This window comes from Vulpes lagopus, chromosome 23, assembly GCF_018345385.1.
Source record: "Vulpes lagopus strain Blue_001 chromosome 23, ASM1834538v1, whole genome shotgun sequence".
NCBI lineage: Eukaryota > Metazoa > Chordata > Mammalia > Carnivora > Canidae > Vulpes > Vulpes lagopus.
Window position 1 is genome coordinate 37,543,926 of NC_054846.1, and position 24,680 is coordinate 37,568,605.

A 24,680-nucleotide genomic window follows, 5' to 3' on the forward strand; every position below is an offset into this window, starting at 1 on the left:
TCAGGAACGTGTTTCAAATTCTAACGCAAAATCAGATATTGAAAGCAAAGGAGAAATTATGGGTGATACAGGATAACCAAAACAGTTATCTAACATTAAATAAATTATGAATAACAAATCAAGTAAGCCAATGCTGAACCTGTAAAGTCCTCAGACTACTGATACCTAACACACAGCACAGCATATGTATGAGGTTATACTGGGAGCAGATGTGGTCAAAGGTTTCCCAGCCTTCATTAGGCTAAAGCTCAAAATCTGGCAGTTAGACATAAATTGTCAACATTTAGTGAACGTTGTAAAATAGAAAGATATTCACAGAACTAGAAGAAACAATCCTAAAATGTGTATGGCACCATAAAACAAAACAAAACAAAACAAAACAAAACAAAAAACAAAAACAAAAACCAAACAGCCAAAATAATCTTGTAAAGGAAACAAAGCTGGAGGCATCACAATTCTGGACTTGGAGTGATATTACAAAGCTGGTAGTCATCAAGACAGTATGGTACTGGCACAAAAACAGAACAGACACATGGATCAATGGAACAGAAAAGAAAACCCAGAAATGGACCACAACTATTCAGTCAATTAATCTTTGACAAAGCAGGAAAGAACAGTCAATGGGAAAAAGTCTCTTCAACAAACATGTTGGGAAAACTGGCCAGCAATACGCAGAAGAATGAAACCGGACCACTTTTTTTTTACACCATGCACAAAAATAAATTCACAATGGATGAAAGACCTAAATTCAAGACAGAAAATCATCAAAATCCTAAAGGAGAACATAGGCAGCAACCTCTTTAACATTGGCTGTAGCAACTTCTTACTAGACATGTGTCAGGAGGCAAGGGGAACAAAAGCAAAAAATAAACTATTAGGACTTCATCAAAATAAAAAGCTTCTGCGCAGTGAAGGAAACAATCAACAAAACTAAAAGGCAACCCCCCCCACCACACACACACACAAAAAAAAAACCTAAAAGGCAACCTACAGAATGGGAAAAGATATTTGCAAATGACATATCAGATAAAGGGTTAGTATCCAAAATCTATACTGGGCACCTGGGTGGCTCAACGGGTTAGGAGTCTGCCTTTAGCTCAGGTCCTGATCAGGTCATAGGGTTGAGCTCTGTATGGTATGATACATGGAGCCCCATGGTGTTGGGCTCCAGCTCATCAGGGAGGTCTGTTTCTCCCTCTCTGTCTGCCCCTCACCGAGGCTCATGCATATGCTCTTACTTTCAAATACAACCTTAAGAAAATCTATAAAGAACTTAACAACCTCAACACGTAAAAAACAAACAATCCAGTTAAGAAATGGGCAGAAGAAATGATTAGACATTTTTCCAAAAAAGACAACCAAATGGCCAACAGACACATGAAAAGATGTTCACTATTACTCATTATCAAGGAAATACAAATCAAAACCACGATGAGGGACACCTGGGTGGCTCAGCAGTTGAGCGCCTGCCTTCAGCCCAGGGCGTGATCCTGGAGACCCTGGATGAGTCCCACACCAGGCTCCCTGCATGGAGCCTGCTTCTCCCTCTGCCTGTGTCTCTGCCTCTCTCTCTCTGTGTCTCTCATGAATAAATAAATAAAATCTTAAAAAAAAAAACACAAAAAACAAAACCACAATGAGATACCTCATCTCACATCTGTCAGATGTAGGTAAGGATGGGGAGAACGGGGAACCCTCTTATACTGTTGACAGGATTGCAAACTGGTACAGCTACTGTGGAAAAAAGTACAGAGGTTCCTCAGAAAGTTAAAAATAGAACTACCCTAAGACCCAGCAATTATACTACTAGGTATTTATCTAAAGGATACAAAAATACCGATTCGAAGGGACATGGACCCCAATATCTTTAGCAGTTATTATCAACAATAGCCAAATTGTGGAAAGAGCCCAAAAGTCCATTGACTGATGAATGGATAAACAAGATATCCATTCTAAGGTATTCATTCAAAGAGGATGTGGTATATATACAATGGCATTATTACTCAGTCATCAGAAAAAAAATGAATTCTTAGCATTTGCAACATTGTAGACGGAACTAGAATGTAATACACTAAGCAAAACAAGTCAGTCAGAGAAAGACAAATAGCATATGATTTCACTCATATGTGGAATTTAAGAAGCAAAACAGATGAACATAGGGAAAGGGGAAAAAGTTAGGGAAGCAAACCATAAGAGACTCTTAACTATAGAGAACAAAACTGATTGTTGCTGGAGGGGAGTGGGTGGGGGGATGGCCTAGATGAGTGATGGGTTTTAAGGAGGGCACTTGTGATGAGCACTGAGTGTTACATGTAAGTGATGAATCACTAAATTCTATTCCTGAAACCAATATTCCACTACATGTTAACTAACTAGAGTTAAAAACCTGAAACAAAAGAAAGATATTTTGTAAAACATGGACTATTAAAAGGGAATAATTCTTTACCTTATATCATTTAATATAATTTGGTATTCATTAAATATTCATTAAATTTAACATTTCTTTGCCTAATAGAGGATATGCACCATCCTCTCTGTCCTGCTAGTGACATTCAGAAAAAAGCAGCAATAGTAATAAAAGAATTTTAGTACAATTTATAAGAGAAATCTTGGAAACCCCCATAAATAATATTACAAAGTAAAGAAGAAAATATTTTAAATTCAACTTTAAAAAAATCAGACAATATTATTATAAAATAAGTGGGAATTATAGAGAGAAATGATATGATAGTCATATCATCTAATGCCAACAAAACCAAGGAAATAACACAACAGTGCTGGCATGCCACTGTGCTGAGATGCTGTTACATATAGAATCATTCAGCCTAAACCTACAATGAAGTTTAATTCTGGTCTCCCTCACTTTTGGTGGAGTAAGATGCCCAACTATTAATTTTATTTGGATTTTTTAGAGGAAGAGTTCTTCCAATATTCTACAATGAGATTGTGGTGATAGTTGTATAACTGCAAAATTTTTTTAAAGATTTTATCTATTCATGAGAGACACAGAGAGAGAGAGGCAGAGACATAGATAGAGGGAGAAGCAGGCTCCATGCAGGGAGCCTGACGTGGAACTTGATCCTCAGACCCGGGATCATGCCCTAAGCTGAAGGCAGATGCTCACTGCGAGCCACCCACGTGACCCTAACTGCAAATATACTGAAATTAATGGACATGTACTCTTAAATCTGGTATGTTTTATATAATTCATGTATCTCAAAAGACCTGATTTTAAAATGTGCCCTCTACTGGGAACCTGGGGTGAGTCAGGCTACTAATGTGGAAGTCTACGGGTCTTCCTGGCCAGTTACAAAACAGTGTGAGTCTAGGAGGCTTGTTAGGCCAGCAGCAGGTGAGGACACCACAGGATTCAACCTGGCCAACAAGCCAACAATGATCAAATTAACTTTGCCTCACTCTTTTCCTCTAAAAAAAAAAAAAGAAAAAGAAGACAGGAATAAACATACTGGCTGAAGAAAAAACGTTCTTCAATGTACAACTGTTTTTGCCTAACCCATTTCTTCAAAACAAAAATAAAAACAAACCCACCAATCCTGAAAATAACTATCAGTCACTAGAGTATCTGGTACACACATAGTGACCATTAAGTGAAATTAATGAAATGTAAATGTACTTGAGGTTGCAGGGGAAAAAGGAAACTAAACCAAACACAATTCATATAGGGGAAAGTAAACAAAAACATATAACTTCATATCATGAAGCACAGAAATGTTTCATGTTCTACAGGCCACTCTATTTCTACTGCTAACTGAACTATTCCTATTATATTTTATATTAGTACACAAATCCATAAGTATACCATATAAGCATATATACTATTCTAGATGACAACATGTCTTCACATTTCACAGAACAAGAGATAATGCAGTAGAACATGCTCGGACAGACTTCTCCCTTCTAATGCTGAGATGCATGCTAATTTAAAGGGCAAAAATGCCCCCTTTATCTTTCTTACTAGGCAATGTCTTTGTAAAGTAACAATCCTTCTATTTAATAGATAATATCTTTGGAATTGTTATTGATTTTAGGAGACTTCTGACTCTTACAGTGAATTGGTGAAATTAAGATTGTAATAAGATAATTAAGTGATTAGAATCCAAGCTTTATTTTCTATTGAAAACATATTTTAATTGTATTAAAATACGACTTGATAAGTTTTTTTTTTTTTAAATACTGTTTTTTGACACCTTCAATGGCTACCAAATTTTTAAAATGTTTTTCTCTGGAAAATTTTTAATATTAAAAAAAATTGACTGATAGAGTAAACCTCCATATACCATCATCTATTGATCCAACAATTTCAATACTTTGCTATGCTTTTTTTACCTATCTTCTTATGTATATATTTATTACTATATGCCTTAAAGAAAATTCTATACCCCATGTCTTCCATTGCTACATATTTAAAAGGCATCTCTAGAAAATTATAAAACTGATGTTAGTCAAATTTTTCTTTAGTTTGAGACATTACTAAATAGAAATGTAAATCAAAGTATCTATTTGCAATCATACTAAAATAATGTTTAAATGTTAAGATTTTATTTAAAAGACAAAGTATTTAAAATTCTAAGTGGCCCACTTCCATTCAAATATATTTTTTCCTATTATAAATTATCATCCAAAAGTATAGACAAAATTATGAACATTTAACTATTAAAGAAAAAGCAATGGCAAACTTATAAGTCATGTTTGTTTCTCTATTATATTTAAATATTTGTTTGATAATATAAGTCCAAAATTTTTCCAAATGCTGAAATAAGAAATATAATCTGCCCTTTAAATGTATAAATCCTTTACCCCAAAATGAGTAGGGCAAGCTTCACATATAGTAAAATATTTAAAATTCCAGAGTTTAACTTATAATATATAATGCAATTTGTGTATACTGGCAGTAAAGTAAATATGTTAGAATATCATTTCCATGTGGGTTCACTTCCATTGATATAGGCTAATATTATCAGTCAGTGTAAAATTTAAGCAAAATTAGTTATACCAATGAAACAGCTTTATAAGACTTTTACATAAAAATATATGAAATTTAAAGTTAAAGAAGCACTGATACAAATACTATACTACTGTGCCAATGATTCAACACACTAAATTAGTATTTTAGCGCTAAGAACCACATTTTGACTTTTATTTAATTATATTTCATATATGATTTTTTTACATGTGTACTGTACGACCACTGAGGATTTTAAAATTTTATTTTAAATACAATTTTCCATCTTCATCTTTATTTCCTACAAATCCTTCTATTTATTTTTTAAACTTTTTATTTTAATTCGTTAGTTAATATATAGTGTTATATTAGTTTCAGGTATACAATATAGTGATTCAACAATTCCATACTCCATTTTTATCTTTTTTGGCTTTCTATGTATCTGTGATTAAACCATACCTTCAAAGTAATCATCTCTTCTGGGCTGTGCCATCTTTGGTGATTTTGCAACAGAAGTTTCATTTTCATTATTTTTGAATAATGCTAGGCAAACAATGGGATATAGACAAAAAAGACAATAAGACAAAAGTTAAGGTCTGGCTCATTCCTTCTCTGAAGTGGCTATATTTTTTTACAATAGTATTAAAAAATACCCACTCTGTAAGGCACTGTGAAACTGGTAATGACATATTTTTGAAAGTTTCATAATATAAAATGGTAACAAATCATTTATATATCTTTGGTTATCTGATTAATAATACGTAACACAAAGCACAGAAATACTAATAATGTGAAAAAATTACATTAAAATTTTCTAGTTATGGTATCATCTCTTTATTTGAGGAATTGCCTTACTATTTATTATTTTAGCTCCTTTCTTATATTCTCAATATTTCTGCTGGAATAAAGTAAAATTTCCACAATAGCATGGTTAGGTAAAAGGGATTATTATAGGAAAAACCATAGGCCCTACTTTTCTCTCTTTTGCATATGAGGACTGGGATATAGGAGATGTAAGCAATACAACTGATAGGATGAGACATAGAAAAAAGATCATTTTATTCATTGTACAGATAAATGAATGGTTTCTCTTTTATCTTCATGTATTAGATATCAAAGAAATTATAAAAATTCTATATTCACTTTATAGCCAAGAGCATTGTAAATCTATTTATTTTACGAAATAAACAGGATGGTTGTAAACACAGAGCCCTATAATTTATTGGTAATGGGGGATTTGTGCAGTTGTAATTTTTGCTTGTTGAAGAACTGTAAGAGAAAAAAATAATGATGTAAGTAAGAAGGGTAGAATAAAGAGCGGAAAATTATGCATTTAAAGTAGGTTAACATAAAGCCACAAGTAAAGGCAGGATACATTTTCTTAATATCTTATATCATCTTGTAAAAAGAGACTAATAATCTTTGATTAATTGCTAATGCAATGTATAATTGCATATTCTAAATGGAAAAGTAGGATTTTAATAATGTAATGCCCAAATTAAATATTTTAATTAAATGCTAAGGTAGTATATTTTTTAGAATGTTAATTAGAAAAACAGAATAGTAGTTGCAGAATATTTTTCAAGCATGTGGAAACTAAAGATTTCCATTAATCTAGCAATAATTTATTCTTTTAAGCATGATTTACATGGTTCACAGAGATGATATTTCTCAAGATTAAGGAGATATTAGTCAATATTTGGGCATATCTCATAATTAGGTGTGACCTAAGATATTATGGAGTTGGGTACTTCTATATGAATTCAACATGAATTATCAATAAGAATAACAAATTTTTAAAAACTAAAACCTTGTGTATATATATTTAATACAATATATATTATACATCATCTAAGCCATTTACAGAAAAATATACTGACACATCAAAAGGAGCATTAGTCAGGGAAGACAGGTTACCATGGGCTTCTTATTTTGTATGATACTTTATAACAACTGATCTTTCTAAACATTCTGCTCTTCTTGCTTTTCTATTTGATCTATGTATTTCCTGTGCAAAAACATTACAATTCAACAGACTTGAGTGAGACCCAAGCCCCAACTTTTACTAGTTGTATGACTCTGGAGAAATTGCTATTACTCTCTGCCCTTCCCCTGTCTGTCCAAGAGAAATAATATTGACTGTGAAATACTACAGTGAGAAATAATGAAATAATGTGTGTAAAGCATTGAGACTCATGTCTACATCAGTGTAGGTGCTCAACAAATGGCAGCTAGTAAATATATAATAACAACATAAATAACAATAAAATATCCAACATGGAAATTGTATTGTTGGAGAAGATTTTAAATCCTCCATAGAGGATTATCAAGATTAAGTAATACATATAAATTATTTAGAAGAGTTGTCTAGCTCAATTTACTCAAAAAGATAATTTTATTCATCAAGGGCACATAAAGAATACTATATTTTCAATATCCTTTTATTCTAAAACATTATGATGTTTTAGAATAAACCTTAATTTATTTAAATCTTACACTCATGTAAACTGCAAAGGGATAATGATAAGAGGCAAGAAACATAGTAATTGTAGATGGGGAAAAAAATCACTTGAGTTTGATATCCCTGGAAACATCACTGTGAAATAAGATACTACTCCTACCCTCAAAAAATACAAAGTCAAGTAGGAAAGCCAAGGTACAAGTTTATTGTAAAGAGTAAAGCTTATGGTAGCTTTTTCTTGCACTATAAAATCAGCTTTGTACATTGAAATCTACTCCTTTGAGATCATCAGTGGCAGGTCTATGTTGCTGTTTTTAAAATCTTTTATTTCCCAGTATGACTTGTCAATGTCTGGGAAATAGGTTTTAAATACATTTTAATAAAATATTTAAAGAAACCCATAAGGAATCTGAGTTTCTAATATGCATGTAGCTCTGTACTTCATTATTTCATTTAAGTAACACAATTTTATTTGGACATTAGAATATCCTTAAAATTATTTAATCCCCTCTATAATCCTTTTTCAGTTTCTATAGTTCTAATCTTAGCTCACTAATTGATAATCTTGTTAACTTCATACATGAAACCCTGCTTATTATCAATTTTACATATACAAGTACATATAAGTACAGCAGTACTGTAAAATATGTTTTAAGGCTAAATGACTGCTTTATCTCTATTTTATTTATTTTATTTTATTTATTTTTAGGAGGGCAAGGGCAGAAGGAGAGGGAGAGAGGGAATCTTAAGCAGGCCCCATGCCCAGTGTGGAGCTCAACGTGAAGCTTGATCTCACAACCCTGAGATTATGACCTGAGCTGAAATCAGAAGTTGGATGCTTAACCAACTGAGCTACCTAGGTGCCCCTGTATCATTTATAAGGAGTATTATTTACTAATTTAAATTTGCCTTCCCAAATAGAAACATATATTTAAATGACTGTATTATACACATCCAGTCATACACATACACACAGTCAAATGTATTCAGTGACTTTTATCTAATTTATTGCTGACTCAGTTACTAGTTATTTATTGAACATCTACCATATGCCAAGCATGGTATTAGGTTCTGGGAATTCAGCAGGGAATAAAGAGAGTCTCGGGCCTCCAGGATTTCACAATTCAAATAGACTTTATTATTGTCTTGTTGAGAACACACAACAAAGGAACATTTGATCAAATTCCTTATAAATTCTTTTTGGAAATCACTGAAGCAAAATAAATCATCAACAAACTTCGTTTTGTCACACTTTTGCCTATATATTTTTCCCTTTTGATCCTTAACATTCATTCCTTAGTTATCTTATCATTTTGCAACCTGATCTCTTTGCTATAGCCCATGAAGCGCTCAATTCACATTAAAAAGTTAGCCTAGAGGACGCCTGAGTGGCTCAGTGGTGGAGCATCTGTCTTTGGTTCAGGGCGTGATCCCAGAGTTCTGGGATCAAGTCCCACATCGGGCTTCCCTCAGGGAGCCTGCTTCTCCCTCTGCCTGTGTCTCTGCCTCTCTCTCTCTCTCTGTGTCTCTCATGAATAAATAAATAAAATCTTTTTTAAAAAAGCCTATTTTCTACCTGCTTAATTCTTGACTATAACTAAATGTTACCAACGCAATCTCAAGCTATTTTCATTATTGAAATAAAATCAGCAAGTATTTATTGAATGCTTAATATGTACTTGACAGTATGAGAGGTCTTACAAACAGCTACAAGATGATTCTTACATCTTACTGTGGCCCTACCTTTATAACTAAATTAACCTTGTTTGCTTCATCCTACTCTTTCTTCTCTCTATGAAATTTTGAGATGTGACATGCATTAAGTACGATAGATGTTGGAAAACCACATTATGTTTTTGTCCTTATGTATTTAGCGCTTAAACTTATCATTTGCTCTTTTTTATTTATATATATCTATTTTTAATCATTTGCTCTCTACACAAACCCCTATACTCAGAATCCATCCTCTCTAAGGCGTGCTCTGCATCAACAGGAAGCACTTACTCTCTTCCCCGATCCTGCTCAATCTTGCTACCAATTATGCTCAGTACTTTTAGGTTATTGACTTAGGTTTTCAATAAATCAACAACTCTCATCTTGCACATGATGCTCTCCAACTGCAGTTATAAACCCTAAACTTCCCTAGGTATCTGCTAAATTCCAACACAGATCACCAAATTCTAAAGCTACTTTTGTGCATGAGACAACAATAAAAAATAAAGACAAACAAAAACCCATAAGAACAAGAGCAGTCATTACCTGTTTGTTCTTATGCCCATCATATTTATTAACCAATAACTTACTAGGTATAACAATAATCAGAACCGAAACTCAAACTGAGTAAATATAACTCCTCAAAATTTTAGATTTCATCTTATGGCTTTCAACCAATTCCCCTTTCCATTTCCCATCCTATTCCTGCTTTTTCTATTTAAAGCAGATGGCCTCATTTATCCCAAAAGAAGTCATCATTACTGAGTCTCTCCTGAGGGTTGCCTGTACTGTGTATTTCCTTGGCCTCTTCCTTCTTTACTAATCAGCAAACTCAGTGGTATTCTTCCTCTATTGGCAACTTTCTTTAAACTATTAACTCCAGGGATCCCTGGGTGGCGCAGTGGTTTAGCGCCTGCCTTTGGCCCAGGGTGCGATACTGGAGACCCGGGATCGAATCCCACGTCGGGCTCCCGGTGCATGGAGCCTGCTTCTCCCTCTGTCTATGTCTCTGCCTCTCTCTCTCCCTCTCTCTGTGACTATCATAAATAAATTTAAAAAATTATTAACTCCATGCCTTTTGCCCTATTTTAACTCTCACCTTAAATCAGATATTGTAGACTCATATCCCTTGGTTAATAAATACATGTACAATATACAAACAAGAAGTATATATATTTGCTACTGAGCAACTTGTGCTAAGGGTTTTCGTGGTAGAAATTTGAGTTAAAAGCTTCTATAACCTGTGCACTTATGCCTTACCTCTTTGAGGATTACTGCTTTGTTTAGACTGGAGGATGTAATTAATTCCATTTAATTAAAAGTTTTTATTCTTTGTTGCTCCACCTACCACCTTCCCTACCTCCACAGAGATGGCTAGTTTCCAGCAGTTTTATGGACAATGTTGCCCTCTGGTGGCTAAAGATTTTCAAGTTGGCAGGTTATCCATGTAGGATAAGAGATCAATCAATTGATCTCCATGTATATTTGAAAATTAATAGTAAGTGTTCAGGTGTTTAACAGAATTTAAGTATCTAAAACATAATTTTAATTTATTATTACATAAAAGTTTAAAATTATGGCCATTATTTTAGGCAGATTTAAATAAGTTAATAGCTTATCACAGACTGATTGAATTGTAAACTGGAAAGGTACTAGAAGGTTCTTTCTCTATAAGGAGAAAACCAGAGGCACAGAATATTAAATGATTAAATGATTCATTCACAAAGTGATATAAGTGCTACATTATTAACTTAATAGAAGATTAAAGTATCATAGTTGGAGAGGATCCCAGTGACCTTCTTTGTCATGACTTCATCCTTAATCTTACCTTGAATATTTCTATTCTGAATATCTGTTGTGAGGGGGCAGTAGAGAAAAAGAATGAGGAGAATTTAAAGGTTTTACATTTCAGAATTCAAATTTTAAAGAAAAAATTGCTTTTATTTAATGAATGTAATAATATTTTGATTAAACAAAAGCAAAATAAAAGCTTAACAGAGATATAAGACCTCCTACAGTAGTAAGAATGCAATTTGGTTTGCAATTATGTAATTGGTGTAATGACCACCATAAAAAATTATACAATTGCCATTTTGGATTTTTACCTGACAGACCACACTTAATGACTACTGTCAAGTGTTAAATTTAAGAGGTGGTTGCTAACTTGTATGTCTGGCTGTCCTTTTACATTTTTTACCCTACCATGCCACCTTGTGACAGATAAAAACAGGCTTAATTTTTGCCTGATGATAATTATATCAAATTTTTGACCATTAAAACAAAGGTCTTTATGTATGACCATAGATTCCTTATTAAAACTTTTGCCAAAAATAGTATTTACTGTGCTGATTTATTAAAAATGAATTTAACAACAATAAAAATTCCTTAGTTATAAGAATTAGCTAGAAAGACCTACATATTTCCAGAGACAGATTTTAACAAGATAAATTTTATTTTAGGTTCACTATCAGAAACTACTGAAACGTTGCAAATATCTTTAAAAAATAGATTTTAAACATAAATAAGTAATAGTTATTTGTTAAACATTGGCTGAATCGGTACTTAGGCCTCTTCTGGTATTTGAACTTCCCGTAGGAGCCTCAGAAACTTACTGCTCTCAAAACAGCTATTAAAAAAAATTTGTTGATATTATTGAAGATGAATAAAAATATACATCAAAGCAATAAAAATAGTTTATCAAACCACCCTGACTTACTGTACTGGATTCTACTTCCCCAGGACTGAAAGAAAGTCTCACTATTAGGAAGAGTCTGGAGTCACTAACCACTACATAGTACTCCATTCACTGAGTTCTGATGAACTTCATAGGAGTTTACAACTCAGGAGTGTGGGAGGCAGAAAGCAAGTTGAACGGAGTGCATATTTATATTTTCTTTAAAAGTGCTTAAAATTTCAATCTTTCAAAGCTGATAAACTTTTAGTATACAACAAAAAATACTACAGCTATCTCAAAAAGGTAAAAGGGATCACTAATTTAATACTAAAAAAGGAAAGTTGAACATTTGTGAATATAAAAATAATCATCAGAAATTTACCAATAAAGTGTTGTACCAAGAAATATCAGTTATTCCTTGGATACCAATGGCAGTTTGGTTATTTTTATTTTTAAAAAAATGTATATACAAAATTAGAGTTCTACTATGGAATTAAGGATTTAAAATAATAAATGGGAAAATTAATAAAGAAAAAATAATCTTCTGACTCCTTTGTATACTTATATAAGCTAGAACTATAAGATAGATATAGATTCTTTGCTTTTCTCAGGACTAATGGCACTCTTATAAAAACATTTCACTGACGTTAAAATGATTATTAAAGAAGCTGATAAACAAGAAAAACTAAAAACAGCATATAAAAAGAGGTCACATTACTTATTTTAAACCAATGAGTTCATGAGTAAATATTTATAAGGTTGTAACTAAATGCTAAGTTATATACAATATGCAAATAATTTTGAGTAGTTTTAATTATAAAGTCATAATATTCTGCTATTTCTTGCCTATAAACCACTCCACTATTACGTAATGATACTAAAAGGATTAGAGGTATCCACAGAAAGAAATTAAAGAATCAAGTGGGGTAGAAGAAAGGATGCCTCTGAACATTTCCCAAGTTCTGCATAATGGTGAAGATATAAGTTGTATTTCTTTTTCAGTGTCAAGTTGTGAAGACCTCATAGCTAATATTCATGAAACTAACAAATTTATAGAAATAATTTGTTGAATAATCAAGCAATTTAAAAACACACAAAAGAATAAGCACATGAAGCAGACATTCTTTAGAATCAACATCTTCCAAAATGTACCAACTTAGAAACAAATTACAACATAATTCTTAGTGCACAATAGATAGAATAATCAATAACAAAGTAGTAAGAGGAGAAAGTGAAAATAGCATTTAAGCTTGTAACAAATCATTTAACATAATAACATAATTTTCGCTGTTACCTTATTTCAGTTTTCAGTATTATTACCTTAGACATATCTGTGCATTTCATTTCTGTTCTTATTAAATATTATTAAATATGACTTGGTCTTTTAATATTTTAAAATAATTTATCTTCAATATCAGACACAATTATCCAAAGGGCATTCATCACCCACCTAATTTTTTCCTTAATTTCTTTGATTTCATCTTCTGTGCTCTCTTCAACATTTGCTGAGCAGTAGCAATATCCTTAAAACCCCTATTAATATTAAAAGATTAAATTTAATAAAGACAACACAAATATCGAGACCGTATTTACTTATGCATGTAAACATACATATCTGAATTATATTATACTAAAACAAATTTAGATTCCCATGTAAGAATCTGTAATTTAAGATATACAGTTTCTTATAAACTAAAAATTCCTAAAGTCTTGAATAACATCCTGAATATTTAAAAATTTCTCGATTTCTTAATATTTTAGTGTAAAATAGACCACATACCATTCTTTTGAAATTTTTTCTTCTTTTTTAGTTTTTAGCAAGCTCTTTCTGCTGGTCTTTGATTCAGGTGTCCGGGAGAAAGTCCTATTTTCTGATCTGGCAATAGAAAAAAACTACACTAACTGAATCAACATACATCTATCAGCACTTTTTAAAACTACAAGCTGTTTATGTTGTCTCATACTTGGAAATAAAATCCATTTAAGTTACAGAAAAACTTTATCTTGAAAAGTAATAAAAGTCTGCCATTAATTTAAAATGTTTACATTTCAATTACTTGAAGCATATTTCAATCCTTTTGTCGAAAGAAATGCAGCACTGGAATTTTTATTCTAATCCTTATCTCTACCTATATAGTAATATTTAAAAGATCACATTTACAACAATTAATGACATTATTTCACTGACACTTAACTTTTGTCGTTGCTTTAATGAAGCTACCTCACACATTTTATTTTATTGAAAACCCCATAAAGTCTATACATTTATAACACTAAATGCTTTTCCATCCTCTAAACAAGTAAATTCGTACCTAATTTTCATCATTTTATTACTTTTTAATAAGTGTAATATTCTCATCATGGGTTGATCCTCTAAAAGAGTAGTTTAGCTTACCTGCTATTGAACTGTGCATGTTCTGATGAAAACAAATTTTCATTCTCATTACATAGCCATGCTTGAGCTGGATGACTTGGTACATTCAGTGAAGTTTCATCATATTTTAAGGTTTCAGAGAACTTATCAGGAAAATAATGTATATTAAGTATAAAATAAATTGAAAAATTCTAGCATTTATATCATATTACTTTCCATGCATATTACTGAGTAGCCTCCCCAGGGAAACACATATAACTGAAAATTATAATAAAATTAAATTTATTAATACACATCTAAATGTCTTTATTGTAGTGGTGAGGGATATGCTTTCTGGTATTGTTTGCATATACAGAATGATTAATTGCAAAAATCTTAAAAAATATCAGAAAACAAAAACTTCAAAGATTATCAAATAAATAACAGATATTGCAGCCCACTGACCTCCGACTGAGAATCTTCAGCTGTTGCCCTCTTAATGCATATTTTTGTATTTTTAAAGTGCTGTCAACTAGTGATTTTAGTCTGCTGCCAAATATGCAGCTGAAGTGTATCACTTTTTTTTGCTACTGTGAAATAAAGTGTTGAAAGAAATCCAAAATAAAGAAAAAAATTAGGAGCAAATGAAAGAAAAGCTATATGAAAAATTACATCTGGGGATGAGGAGGAAGTCAGAGGCTTCTAAAAGTAATTGTGTTTTTCAAGTCAATAAATTGTATTATTAATCACTGCAGCACGGCATAACCTTAAAAAATGAGCAAAGATGGAGCACTAAGAGATTTCCATGACATGTTACCTTTGGCCGGTGCAGCTGGTTTGGGAGAAGCAGTGTTTGTGAAGGGAAGCGGGTGGAATCTAAAGCTAGCCATTCTTTCTCTAAGGCAGCCTGCACAAATAATAAACATTAATGTACATAATTCAGTTTGCATAACTTTTACAAAGAATCTCTTAAATTGCCTTTTATACTACGAATGTTAAGAGAATATATCAGAATTTTCATTTACAGGAAAGTGTGCTACTTGCTATTGTGAGATGTCTTACGTCTGTTTAATGCAAACATTGTAAAAAAATAGGAGACTTTTCATCCCTCAGTGGGATAAAGTGAGAATTTGAGTCCTCAAGTGTTCCAAAAATAAGAGATGCAGATTGTTCAATGTATTTAACTGTTTGATAACCATGATTCTGTGTCAACTCAAGATGTAGATGAGGGAAATAATCTTTTATTTCTTTATAATGCAAAATTTTATTTTTTTCTACCAAAAATCATTATTGAAAATTTATGGTACTTTAACACATTATTCTCATAAACCCTGTCTATAAGACAGCTTTTAATTTTTTCAAAAATTTCACAAACTTTCCGAATAGATGGAAAAATGAATTTTGTGGCAACATAAAAATCATGGATCCTAATAATATAGGCTCTAATTCAAGTGTGCAAATGATAAAAAAAAAATAAATTTTGAAGTGACACTATTATAAATCCCTTCACTCTTTATCTTTAAAACATCCTTATTCCATTTACATAATTACCAAATTTATTTTATCTTTTGATATGGAACTATACCAAGAATGTTATTATTACATCATTTAGGATATAATTATCTAATTTTTTTTTTGCCTGGATTTTCTAATATGGTGTAGAATAATCCTCTGTGGTTCATAGTGTTTTTGAATCTTTCAAAAAAAGATCAGCATGCTTATGAATTTGATTTTTAAAAGGTTCTAAAATAATTAAACATGTTATTTTTATTTTTTTAAGATTTATTTTTTATTTTATTTATTCTTTTAGATTTTATTTGTTTATTTTATTTATTTAAGAGACAGTGAGTGCACACATGAGCAGGGGGAGGGAGATCTGCTTTCCCTGGAGCATGACCCAGGGCTTGATCCCAGGACCCTAGGATCATGAACTGAGCCAAAGGCAGATGCTTAACAGACTGAGCCACCCAGGCACCCTTTTTCAAAGACTTATTTATTTATGAGAGAGAGAGAGAGAGAGAGAGCACAAGGGGAGGGGCAGAGGGAAATCTCAAGCTGATTCCGCACTAAGCAGGAGCACGATATGGAGCTCAATCTCATGACCCTGAGATCATGACCTGAGACAAAACCAAGAGTTGGACACTTAACCAATTGTGTCATCTAGGTGCCCCAATAATTACACATTTATGATTTATAAACAGGAATGATTCTATTCTGAGGAGAACTAAATACAATTTCCACTTATACAATTCCAGTGTTTCTTGACTATCTCTTGAAAGATCAATGGGAAAGAAAGACTAAGACATCCTGACTATAGGTTAGCAGTGTAATGACAGACTTTTACTTCTAGAACTTAGTCTTAGAATACCTATTTAAATTCATGTCATTTGAATATATGCAAATAAGATACCTCTACTCAGCAGTTTGATAGGTACATTGTCCATTTTTTTCTAGGCAGACATTATTAACATATATATCACAGTTATATATCAGTTATATATGTTTTAAGAATACATATTTGGTTTAAAAAGTGCTATTTGATGCAAATAGGATTCAGGGCTCAGATTTTTTAATCCTTTCTTTTGTATGACAAGTAAAGAAAAATCCAGTTCTACCCCCAGGAAGGATCAAGGCCCATGGCATATCAGCAGCTATCATCAAATTTGTATTCTTACTCTGGTGAAAACTATTAAAGTGAAGAGAAAAATGTGAAAATACGGAGACAATATGATAAAAAGCAATGTGCCAGAGGATTCTGAGAAGATGGTGGAGTAGGAAGAACTGGGAACCTGTCTTCCAACCTAGAAAATGATTACACTGGCAAAATCCATCTGTTAAAACTGTTTTGGAACTCTGGAGTCTATGGAAGGCTAATAACTTCCAGGGGAAAACTTAGATGGTAAATAGTGGTTAGTTTTAGTCAATTTCAGCTTTAGTCCAGAAGCAGATATTCTCTATCCCCAGACCCTGAGGTAGGCAGCTATTCATGTGTTTTAGGAGTAGCTTGCACATAGCTTGTAGAGCCAGCGTACATAATGAGAATTCTGTCCTCCAAATAATGTGATTTGTGCATTGATCTTGATTACTTTTTATCACAGAGGTGCAAAGAGGTAGGGGTCCTTGTACTTCCCCTACTGTTGCAAGCCTCTGCTCTACTAGCTAAGTGATTTCCAGGGGATTCAATGGGCTAGTGTCCTTCCCCACCATTCATTTTTCTCTTTTTCATCTTTTGGAAGCCAGATATCAGACTAAGATGCTCATTTAAAAAAAATGGCTAGACTATTCAAAAGCATTACCATAAATGTGGGAAATTAGAAAGTCAACATATATATCCAGGGAAAGGCACAGGCTCAGAAAAGACCTGATAGGACCTTAAATTTATAACTCAGCTGATCCTCAGCATAGAGACAGTCTACAATAATATAAAAACAAAAACAATAAAAGAAAAACAAAATCCCAGCAAACCCTGGGAAAGAGAATCTAATTTCTAGAATTACTATAATTTCTACATTCAATGTCCAACTGTAAATTTAAATAGTCATAAGCCATCCAAAGAAACAGAAAATTTTATGGCTGATTCAAAGGAAAAAATAAATAAATCAACCAAGACTATCCCTAAAAAAATACCTGATGGCAGATTTACTAGACAAAGATTTTAATTTTTTTAAAAAGATTTTATTTATGTCTCATGAGAGACAGAGAGAGAGAGAGAGAGAGAGAGAGAGAGAGAGAGGCAGAGACATAGGCAGAGGAAGAAGCAGCCTCCATGCAGGGAGCCTGACATGGGACTCGATCCCAATCACGGCCTGAGCCAAAGGTAGAACTCTCAACTACTGATCCACCCAGGCATCCTGACAAAGATTCCTAAATAATTGTTTTGAAGACACACAAATAACTAAAAGGAGAAAAAAGGATGCATAAACAAAATGGAAATATCAATAAAGAGATAGCAAGTCTAAAGAGAAATCAAGAAGAAATTTTGAAGCTGAGAAGTACAGTAGCTGAAATGAAATATTCACTAGCGGGGTTCACTAGAGAGATCTGTCTCTGAGTTGACAGATAAAAGAATTAGTGAACTTGAAGAAAGGACAATGTAAATTATCTGAGTCTGAGGAATAGAAAAAAAGAATATTAAAGAAAAGTGAATAGAACCTAAGGGACCTGTGATGCAGTATCAAGCAGGCCAACATATGTATTATGGAAGTTATAGAAGGAGCAGAGAGAAAGAAAGAAGCAAAGAGCATATCTGAAGAAATAATGGCTGAAATTTTCCCAACTTCAATGACAGATCTTAATATAAACATCCAAGAAACTCAATGAATTTGAAATACACAGAGGAAGACATAGACATGGCCAACATGCACATGAGAAAATGCTCTGCATCACTTGCCATCAGGGAAATACAAATCAAAACCACAATGAGATACCACCTCACATCAGTGAGAATGGGGAAAATTAACAAGGCAGGAAACCACAAATGTTGGAGAGGATGCGGAGAAAAGGGAACCCTCTTACACTGTTGGTGGGAATGTGAACTGGTGCAGCCACTCTGGAAAACTGTGTGGAGGTTCCTCAAAGAGTTAAAAATAGACCTGCCCTACGACCCAGCAATTGCACTGTTGGGGATTTACCCCAAAGATTCAGATGCAATGAAACGTCGGGACACCTGCACCCTGATGTTTCTAGCAGCAATGGCCACAATAGCCAAACTGTGGAAGGAGCCACGATGTCCATCGAAAGATGAAAGGATAAAGAAGATGTGGTTTATGTATACAATGGAATATTACTCAGCAATTAGAAACGACAAATACCCACCATTTGCTTCAACGTGGATGGAACTGGAGGGTATTATGCTGAGTGAAATAAGTCAATCGGAGAAGGACAAACAGTGTATGTTCTCATTCATTTGGGGAATATAAATAATAGTGAAAGGGAAAATAAGGGAAGGGAGAAGAAATGTGTGGGAAATATCAGAAAGGGAGACAGAATATAAAGACTCCTAACTCTGGGAAACGAACTAGGGGTGGTGGAAGGGGAGGAGGGCGGGGGTTGGGGGTGAATGCATGATGGGCACTGCGGGGGGGGGGGGCACTTGACAGGATGAGCACTGGGTGTTATTCTGTATGTTGGTAAATTGAACACCAATAAAAAATAAATTTATTAAAAAAAAGAAAAAAGAAAAGCACAGAACCAGCCATCCTAAGCTTGTATCAGAGATGTAAAGATTAATTAGACATGGATTCTTATGTTAAAAAGTTGTAGTATAGTAGAAGAAATAAAGTATGACAAGTTATGCAGTGATTAGTGCCCCTATAAAGGTAAAGAGAAAATTGCATTGGAAAAGGGAAAAGAGGGGGGAGGGGCAAGATGGTGGAAGAGTAGGGTCCCCAAGTCACCTGTCCTCAACAAATTACCTAGAAAACCATCCAATCATCCTGAAAATCTACGAATTCGGCCTGAGATTTAAAGAGAGACCAGCTGGAACGCTACAGTGAGAAGAGTTCGCGCTTCTATCAAGGTAGGAAGACGGGGGGAAAAAGATAAAGAAACAAAAGGCCTCCAAGGGGGAGGGGCCCCGCGAGGAGCCGGGCTGAGGCCGGGGCGAGTGTCCCCAGGACAGGAGAGCCCCGTCCCGGAGGAGCAGGAGCTGCACCAACCTTCCCGCGGAAAGGCCTCCCGGGGAATTGGAGCAGGATCCCCAGAAAGGCGGGGACGCCCTCGGGCTCCCTGGGACACTAACAGGCACCTGCGCCCCGGGAGAGTGCGCCGAGCTCCCTAAGGGCTGCAGCGCTCGGCGGGACCCGGAGCAGCTCGGAGGGGCTCGGGCGGCGGCTCCGCAGAGGGGGCTGCGGGGCGGGAGCGCGAATCCAACAGCGCAGGCCCCGGAGCACAGGGCGACGGGACACAGCCCAGGATCCGGACTCCCCCGGGACCTGCAGAGGCCGGGAGGGCCCAGGACAGCGAGGACGCTCCTGCCTGGAACTGAGCAGATCAGCGGCCCCGCCCGGGAGCCCCCAGGCCCTGCAGATGGAGAGCCCCGGAGCTACTGCGGGAGCTGACTCCAGGGTCCCAGAGCTGCCCCCGCCACTGTGGCTTCCTCCCGGGGCCTCACGGGGTGAACACCCCCCACTGAGCCCTGCACCAGGCAGGGGCAGAGCAGCTCCCCCAAGTGCTAACACCTGAGAATCAGCACAGCAGGCCCCTCCCCCAGAAGACCAGCGACACGGACCAGTTCCAGGGGAAGTCAAGGGACTTAAAGTATACAGAATCAGAAGATACTCCCCCGTGCTTTTTTTGTTTTTTTTTTTGTTGTTGTTGTTTTTGTTTTGTTTTGTGCTTTTTTTTCTTTCTTTCTTCTTGATTTCTGATTGCTTCCCCCACCCCACCCCCCCTTTTTTTTCTTTTTTCTCCTTTCTTTCTTTTTCTTTCTTTTTCTTCTCTTTCCCCCCCTTTTTTTTTCTTTCTCTTTTTTCTTTTTCTCTTTTCTTTCCTTCTCTCTCTTTTTCTCCTTTTCCCAATACAACTTGTTTTTGGCCACTCTGCACTGAGCAAAATGACTAGAAGGAAAACCTCACCTCAAAAAAAAGAATCAGAAACAGCCCTCTCTCCCACAGAGTTACAAAATATGGATTACAATTCAATGTCAGAGAGCCAATTCAGAAGCACTATTATACAGCTACTGGTGGCTCTAGAAAAAACCATAAAGGACTCAAGAGACTTCATGACTGCAGAATTTAGATCCAATCAGGCAGAAATTAAAAATCAATTAAATGAGATGCAATCCAAGCTAGAAGTCCTAATGATGAGGGTTAACGAGGTGGAAGAACGAGTCAGTGACATAGAAGACAAGTTGATGGCAAAGAGGGAAACTGAGGAAAAAAGAGACAAGCAATTAAAAGATCATGAGGATAGATTAAGGGAAATAAATGACAGCCTGAGGAAGAAAAACCTACGTTTAATTGGGGTTCCTGAGGGCACGGAAAGGGCCAGAGGGCCAGAATATGTATTTGAACAAATCCTAGCTGAAAACTTTCCTAATCTGGGAAGGGAAACAGGCATTCAGATCCAGGAAATAGAGAGATCCCCCCCTAAAATCAACAAAAAACGTTCAACACCTCGACATTTAATAGTGAAGCTTGCAAATTCCAAAGATAAGGAGAAGATCCTTAAAGCAGCAAGAGAAAAAAAGTCCCTGACTTTTATGGGGAGGAATATTAGGGTAACAGCAGACCTCTCCACAGAGACCTGGCAGGCCAGAAAGAGCTGGCAGGATATATTCAGGGTCCTAAATGAAAAGAACATGCAACCAAGAATACTCTATCCAGCAAGGCTTGCATTCAAAATGGAAGGAGAGATAAAGAGCTTCCAAGACAGGCAGGAACTGAAAGAATATGTAACCTCCAAACCAGCTCTGCAAGAAATTTTAAGGGGGACTCTTAAAATTCCCCTTTAAGAAGAAGTTCAGTGGAACAATCCACAAAAACAAGGACTGAATAGATATGATGACACTAAACTCATATCTCTCAATAGTAACTCTGAACGTGAACGGGCTTAATGACCCCATCAAAAGGCGCAGGGTTTCAGACTGGATAAAAAAGCAGGACCCACCTATTTGCTGTCTACAAGAGACTCATTTTAGACAGAAGGACACCTACAACCTGAAAATAAAAGGTTGGAGAACCATTTACCATTCAAATGGTCCTCAAAAGAAAGCAGGGGTAGCCATCCTTATATCAGATAAATTAAAATTTACCCCGAAGACTATAGTGAGAGATGAAGAGGGACACTATCTCATACTCAAAGGATCTATCCAACAAGAGGACTTAACAATCCTCAATATATATGCCCCGAATGTGGGAGCTGCCAAATATTTAAACCAATGAATAACCAAACTGAAGAAATACTTTGATAATAATACACTTATACTTGGTGACTTCAATCTAGCTCTCTCTATACTAGATAGGTCTTCTAAGCACAACATCTCCAAAGAAACGAGAGCTTTAAATGATACACTGGACCAGATGGATTTCACAGATATCTACAGAACTTTACATCCAAACTCAACTGAATACACATTCTTCTCCAGTGCACATGGAACTTTCTCCAGAATAGACCACATACTGGGTCACAAATCGGGTCTGAACCGATACCAAAAGATCGGGATAGTCCCCTGTATATTCTCAGACCATAATGCCTTGAAATTAGAACTAAATCACAACAAGAAGTTTGGAAGGACCTCAAACACGTGGAGGTTAAGGACCATCCTGCTAAAAGATGAAAGGGTCATCCAGGAAATTAAGGAAGAATTGAAAAGATTCATGGAAACTAATGAGAATGAAGATACAAGTGTTCAAAATCTTTGGGATGCAGCAAAAGCAGTCCTGAGGGGGAAATACATCGCTATACAAACATCCATTCAAAATCTGGAAAGAACTCAAATTCAAAAGCTCACCTTACACATAAAGGAGCTAGAGAAAAAGCAGCAAATGGACCCCACCCCCAGCAGAAGAAGAGAGTTAATTAAAATTCGAGCAGAACTAAATGAAATCGAAACCAAAAGAACTGTGAAACAGATCAACAGAACCAGGAGTTGGTTCTTTGAAAGAATTAATAAGATAGATAAACCATTAGCCAACCTTATTAAAAAGAAGAGAGAGAAGACTCAAATTAATAAAATCATGAATGAGAAAGGAGAGATCACTACCAACATCAAGGAAATACAAACGATCTTAAAAACATATTATGAACAGCTATACGCCAATAAATTAGGCAATCTAGAAGAAATGGACGCATTCCTGGAAAGCCACAAACTACCAAAACTGGAGCAGGAAGTAATAGAAAACCTGAACAGGCCAATAACCAGGGAGGAAATTGAAGCAGTCATCAAAAACCTCCCAAGACACAAGAGTCCAGGGCCAGATGGCTTCCCAGGGGAATTCTATCAAACGTTTAAAGAAGAAATCATACCTATTCTACTAAAGCTGTTTGGAAAGATAGAAAGAGATGGAGTACTTCCAAATTCGTTCTATGAGGCCAGCATCACCTTAATTCCGAAACCAGACAAAGACCCCACCAAAAAGGAGAATTACAGACCAATATCCCTGATGAACATGGATGCAAAAATTCTCAACAAGATACTAGCCAATAGGATCCAACAACACATTAAGAAAATTATTCACCATGACCAAGTAGGATTTATCCCCGGGACACAAGGCTGGTTCAACTCTCGTAAAACAATCAATGTGATTCATCATATCAGCAAGAGAAAAACCAAGAACCATATGATCCTCTCATTAGATGCAGAGAAAGCATTTGACAAAATACAGCATCCATTCCTGATCAAAACACTTCAGAGTGTTGGGATAGAGGGAACTTTCCTCGACATCTTAAAAGCCATTTACGAAAAGCCCACAGCAAATATCATTCTCAATGGGGAAGCACTGGGAGCCTTTCCCCTAAGATCAGGAACAAGACAGGGATGTCCACTCTCACCACTGCTGTTCAACATAGTTCTGGAAGTCCTCGCCTCAGCAATCAGACAACAAAAAGACATTAAAGGCATTCAAATTGGCAAAGAAGAAGTCAAACTCTCCCTCTTCGCCGATGACATGATACTCTACATAGAAAACCCAAAAGCCTCCACCCCAAGATTGCTAGAACTCATACAGCAATTTGGTAGCGTGGCAGGATACAAAATCAATGCCCAGAAATCAATGGCATTTCTATACACTAACAATGAGACTGAAGAAAGAGAAATTAAGGAGTCAATCCCATTTACAATTGCACCCAAAAGCATAAGATACCTAGGAATAAACCTAACCAAAGAGGTAAAAGATCTATACCCTAAAAACTATAGAACACTTCTGAAAGAAATTGAGGAAGACACAAAGAGATGGAAAAATATTCCATGCTCATGGATTGGCAGAATTAATATTGTAAAAATGTCAATGTTACCCAGGGCAATTTACACGTTTAATGCAATCCCTATCAAAATACCATGGACTTTCTTCAGAGAGTTAGAACAAATTATTTTAAGATTTGTGTGGAATCAGAAAAGACCCCGAATAGCCAGGGGAATTTTAAAAAAGAAAACCACAGCTGGGGGCATCACAATGCCAGATTTCAGGTTGTACTACAAAGCTGTGGTCATCAAGACAGTGTGGTACTGGCACAAAAACAGACACATAGATCAATGGAACAGAATAGAGAACCCAGAAGTGGACCCTGAAATGTATGGTCATCTAATATTCGATAAAGGAGGAAAGACTATCCATTGGAAGAAAGACAGTCTCTTCAATAAATGGTGCTGGGAAAATTGGACATCCACATGCAGAAGAATGAAACTGGACCACTCTCTTTCACCATACACAAATATCAACTCAAAATGGATGAGAGATCTAAATGTGAGACAAGAGTCCATCAAAATCATAGAAGAGAACACAGGCAACACCCTCTTTGAACTCGGCCACAGTAACTTCTTGCAAGACACATCCACAAAGGCAAAAGAAACAAAAGC

The 24,680-nt window shown here is 35.3% G+C and overlaps 1 protein-coding gene across 1 annotated transcript in view; it reads right to left on the reverse strand.

Annotated features, from left to right (window-relative positions):
- Window positions 1-24,680, reverse strand: part of LRRIQ1 (leucine rich repeats and IQ motif containing 1) — a 197,397-nt gene that overhangs the window by 76,651 nt on the left and 96,066 nt on the right. Inside the window, exons 18-22 of the mRNA XM_041738854.1 lie at window positions 14,982-15,071; window positions 14,207-14,328; window positions 13,592-13,687; window positions 13,262-13,344; window positions 5,418-5,524 (exon numbers count right to left, since the gene is read on the reverse strand). Of these exons, the coding sequence (XP_041594788.1) occupies window positions 5,418-5,524; window positions 13,262-13,344; window positions 13,592-13,687; window positions 14,207-14,328; window positions 14,982-15,071 (498 nt within the window). The remainder of the gene's footprint in view (window positions 1-5,417; window positions 5,525-13,261; window positions 13,345-13,591; window positions 13,688-14,206; window positions 14,329-14,981; window positions 15,072-24,680) is intronic.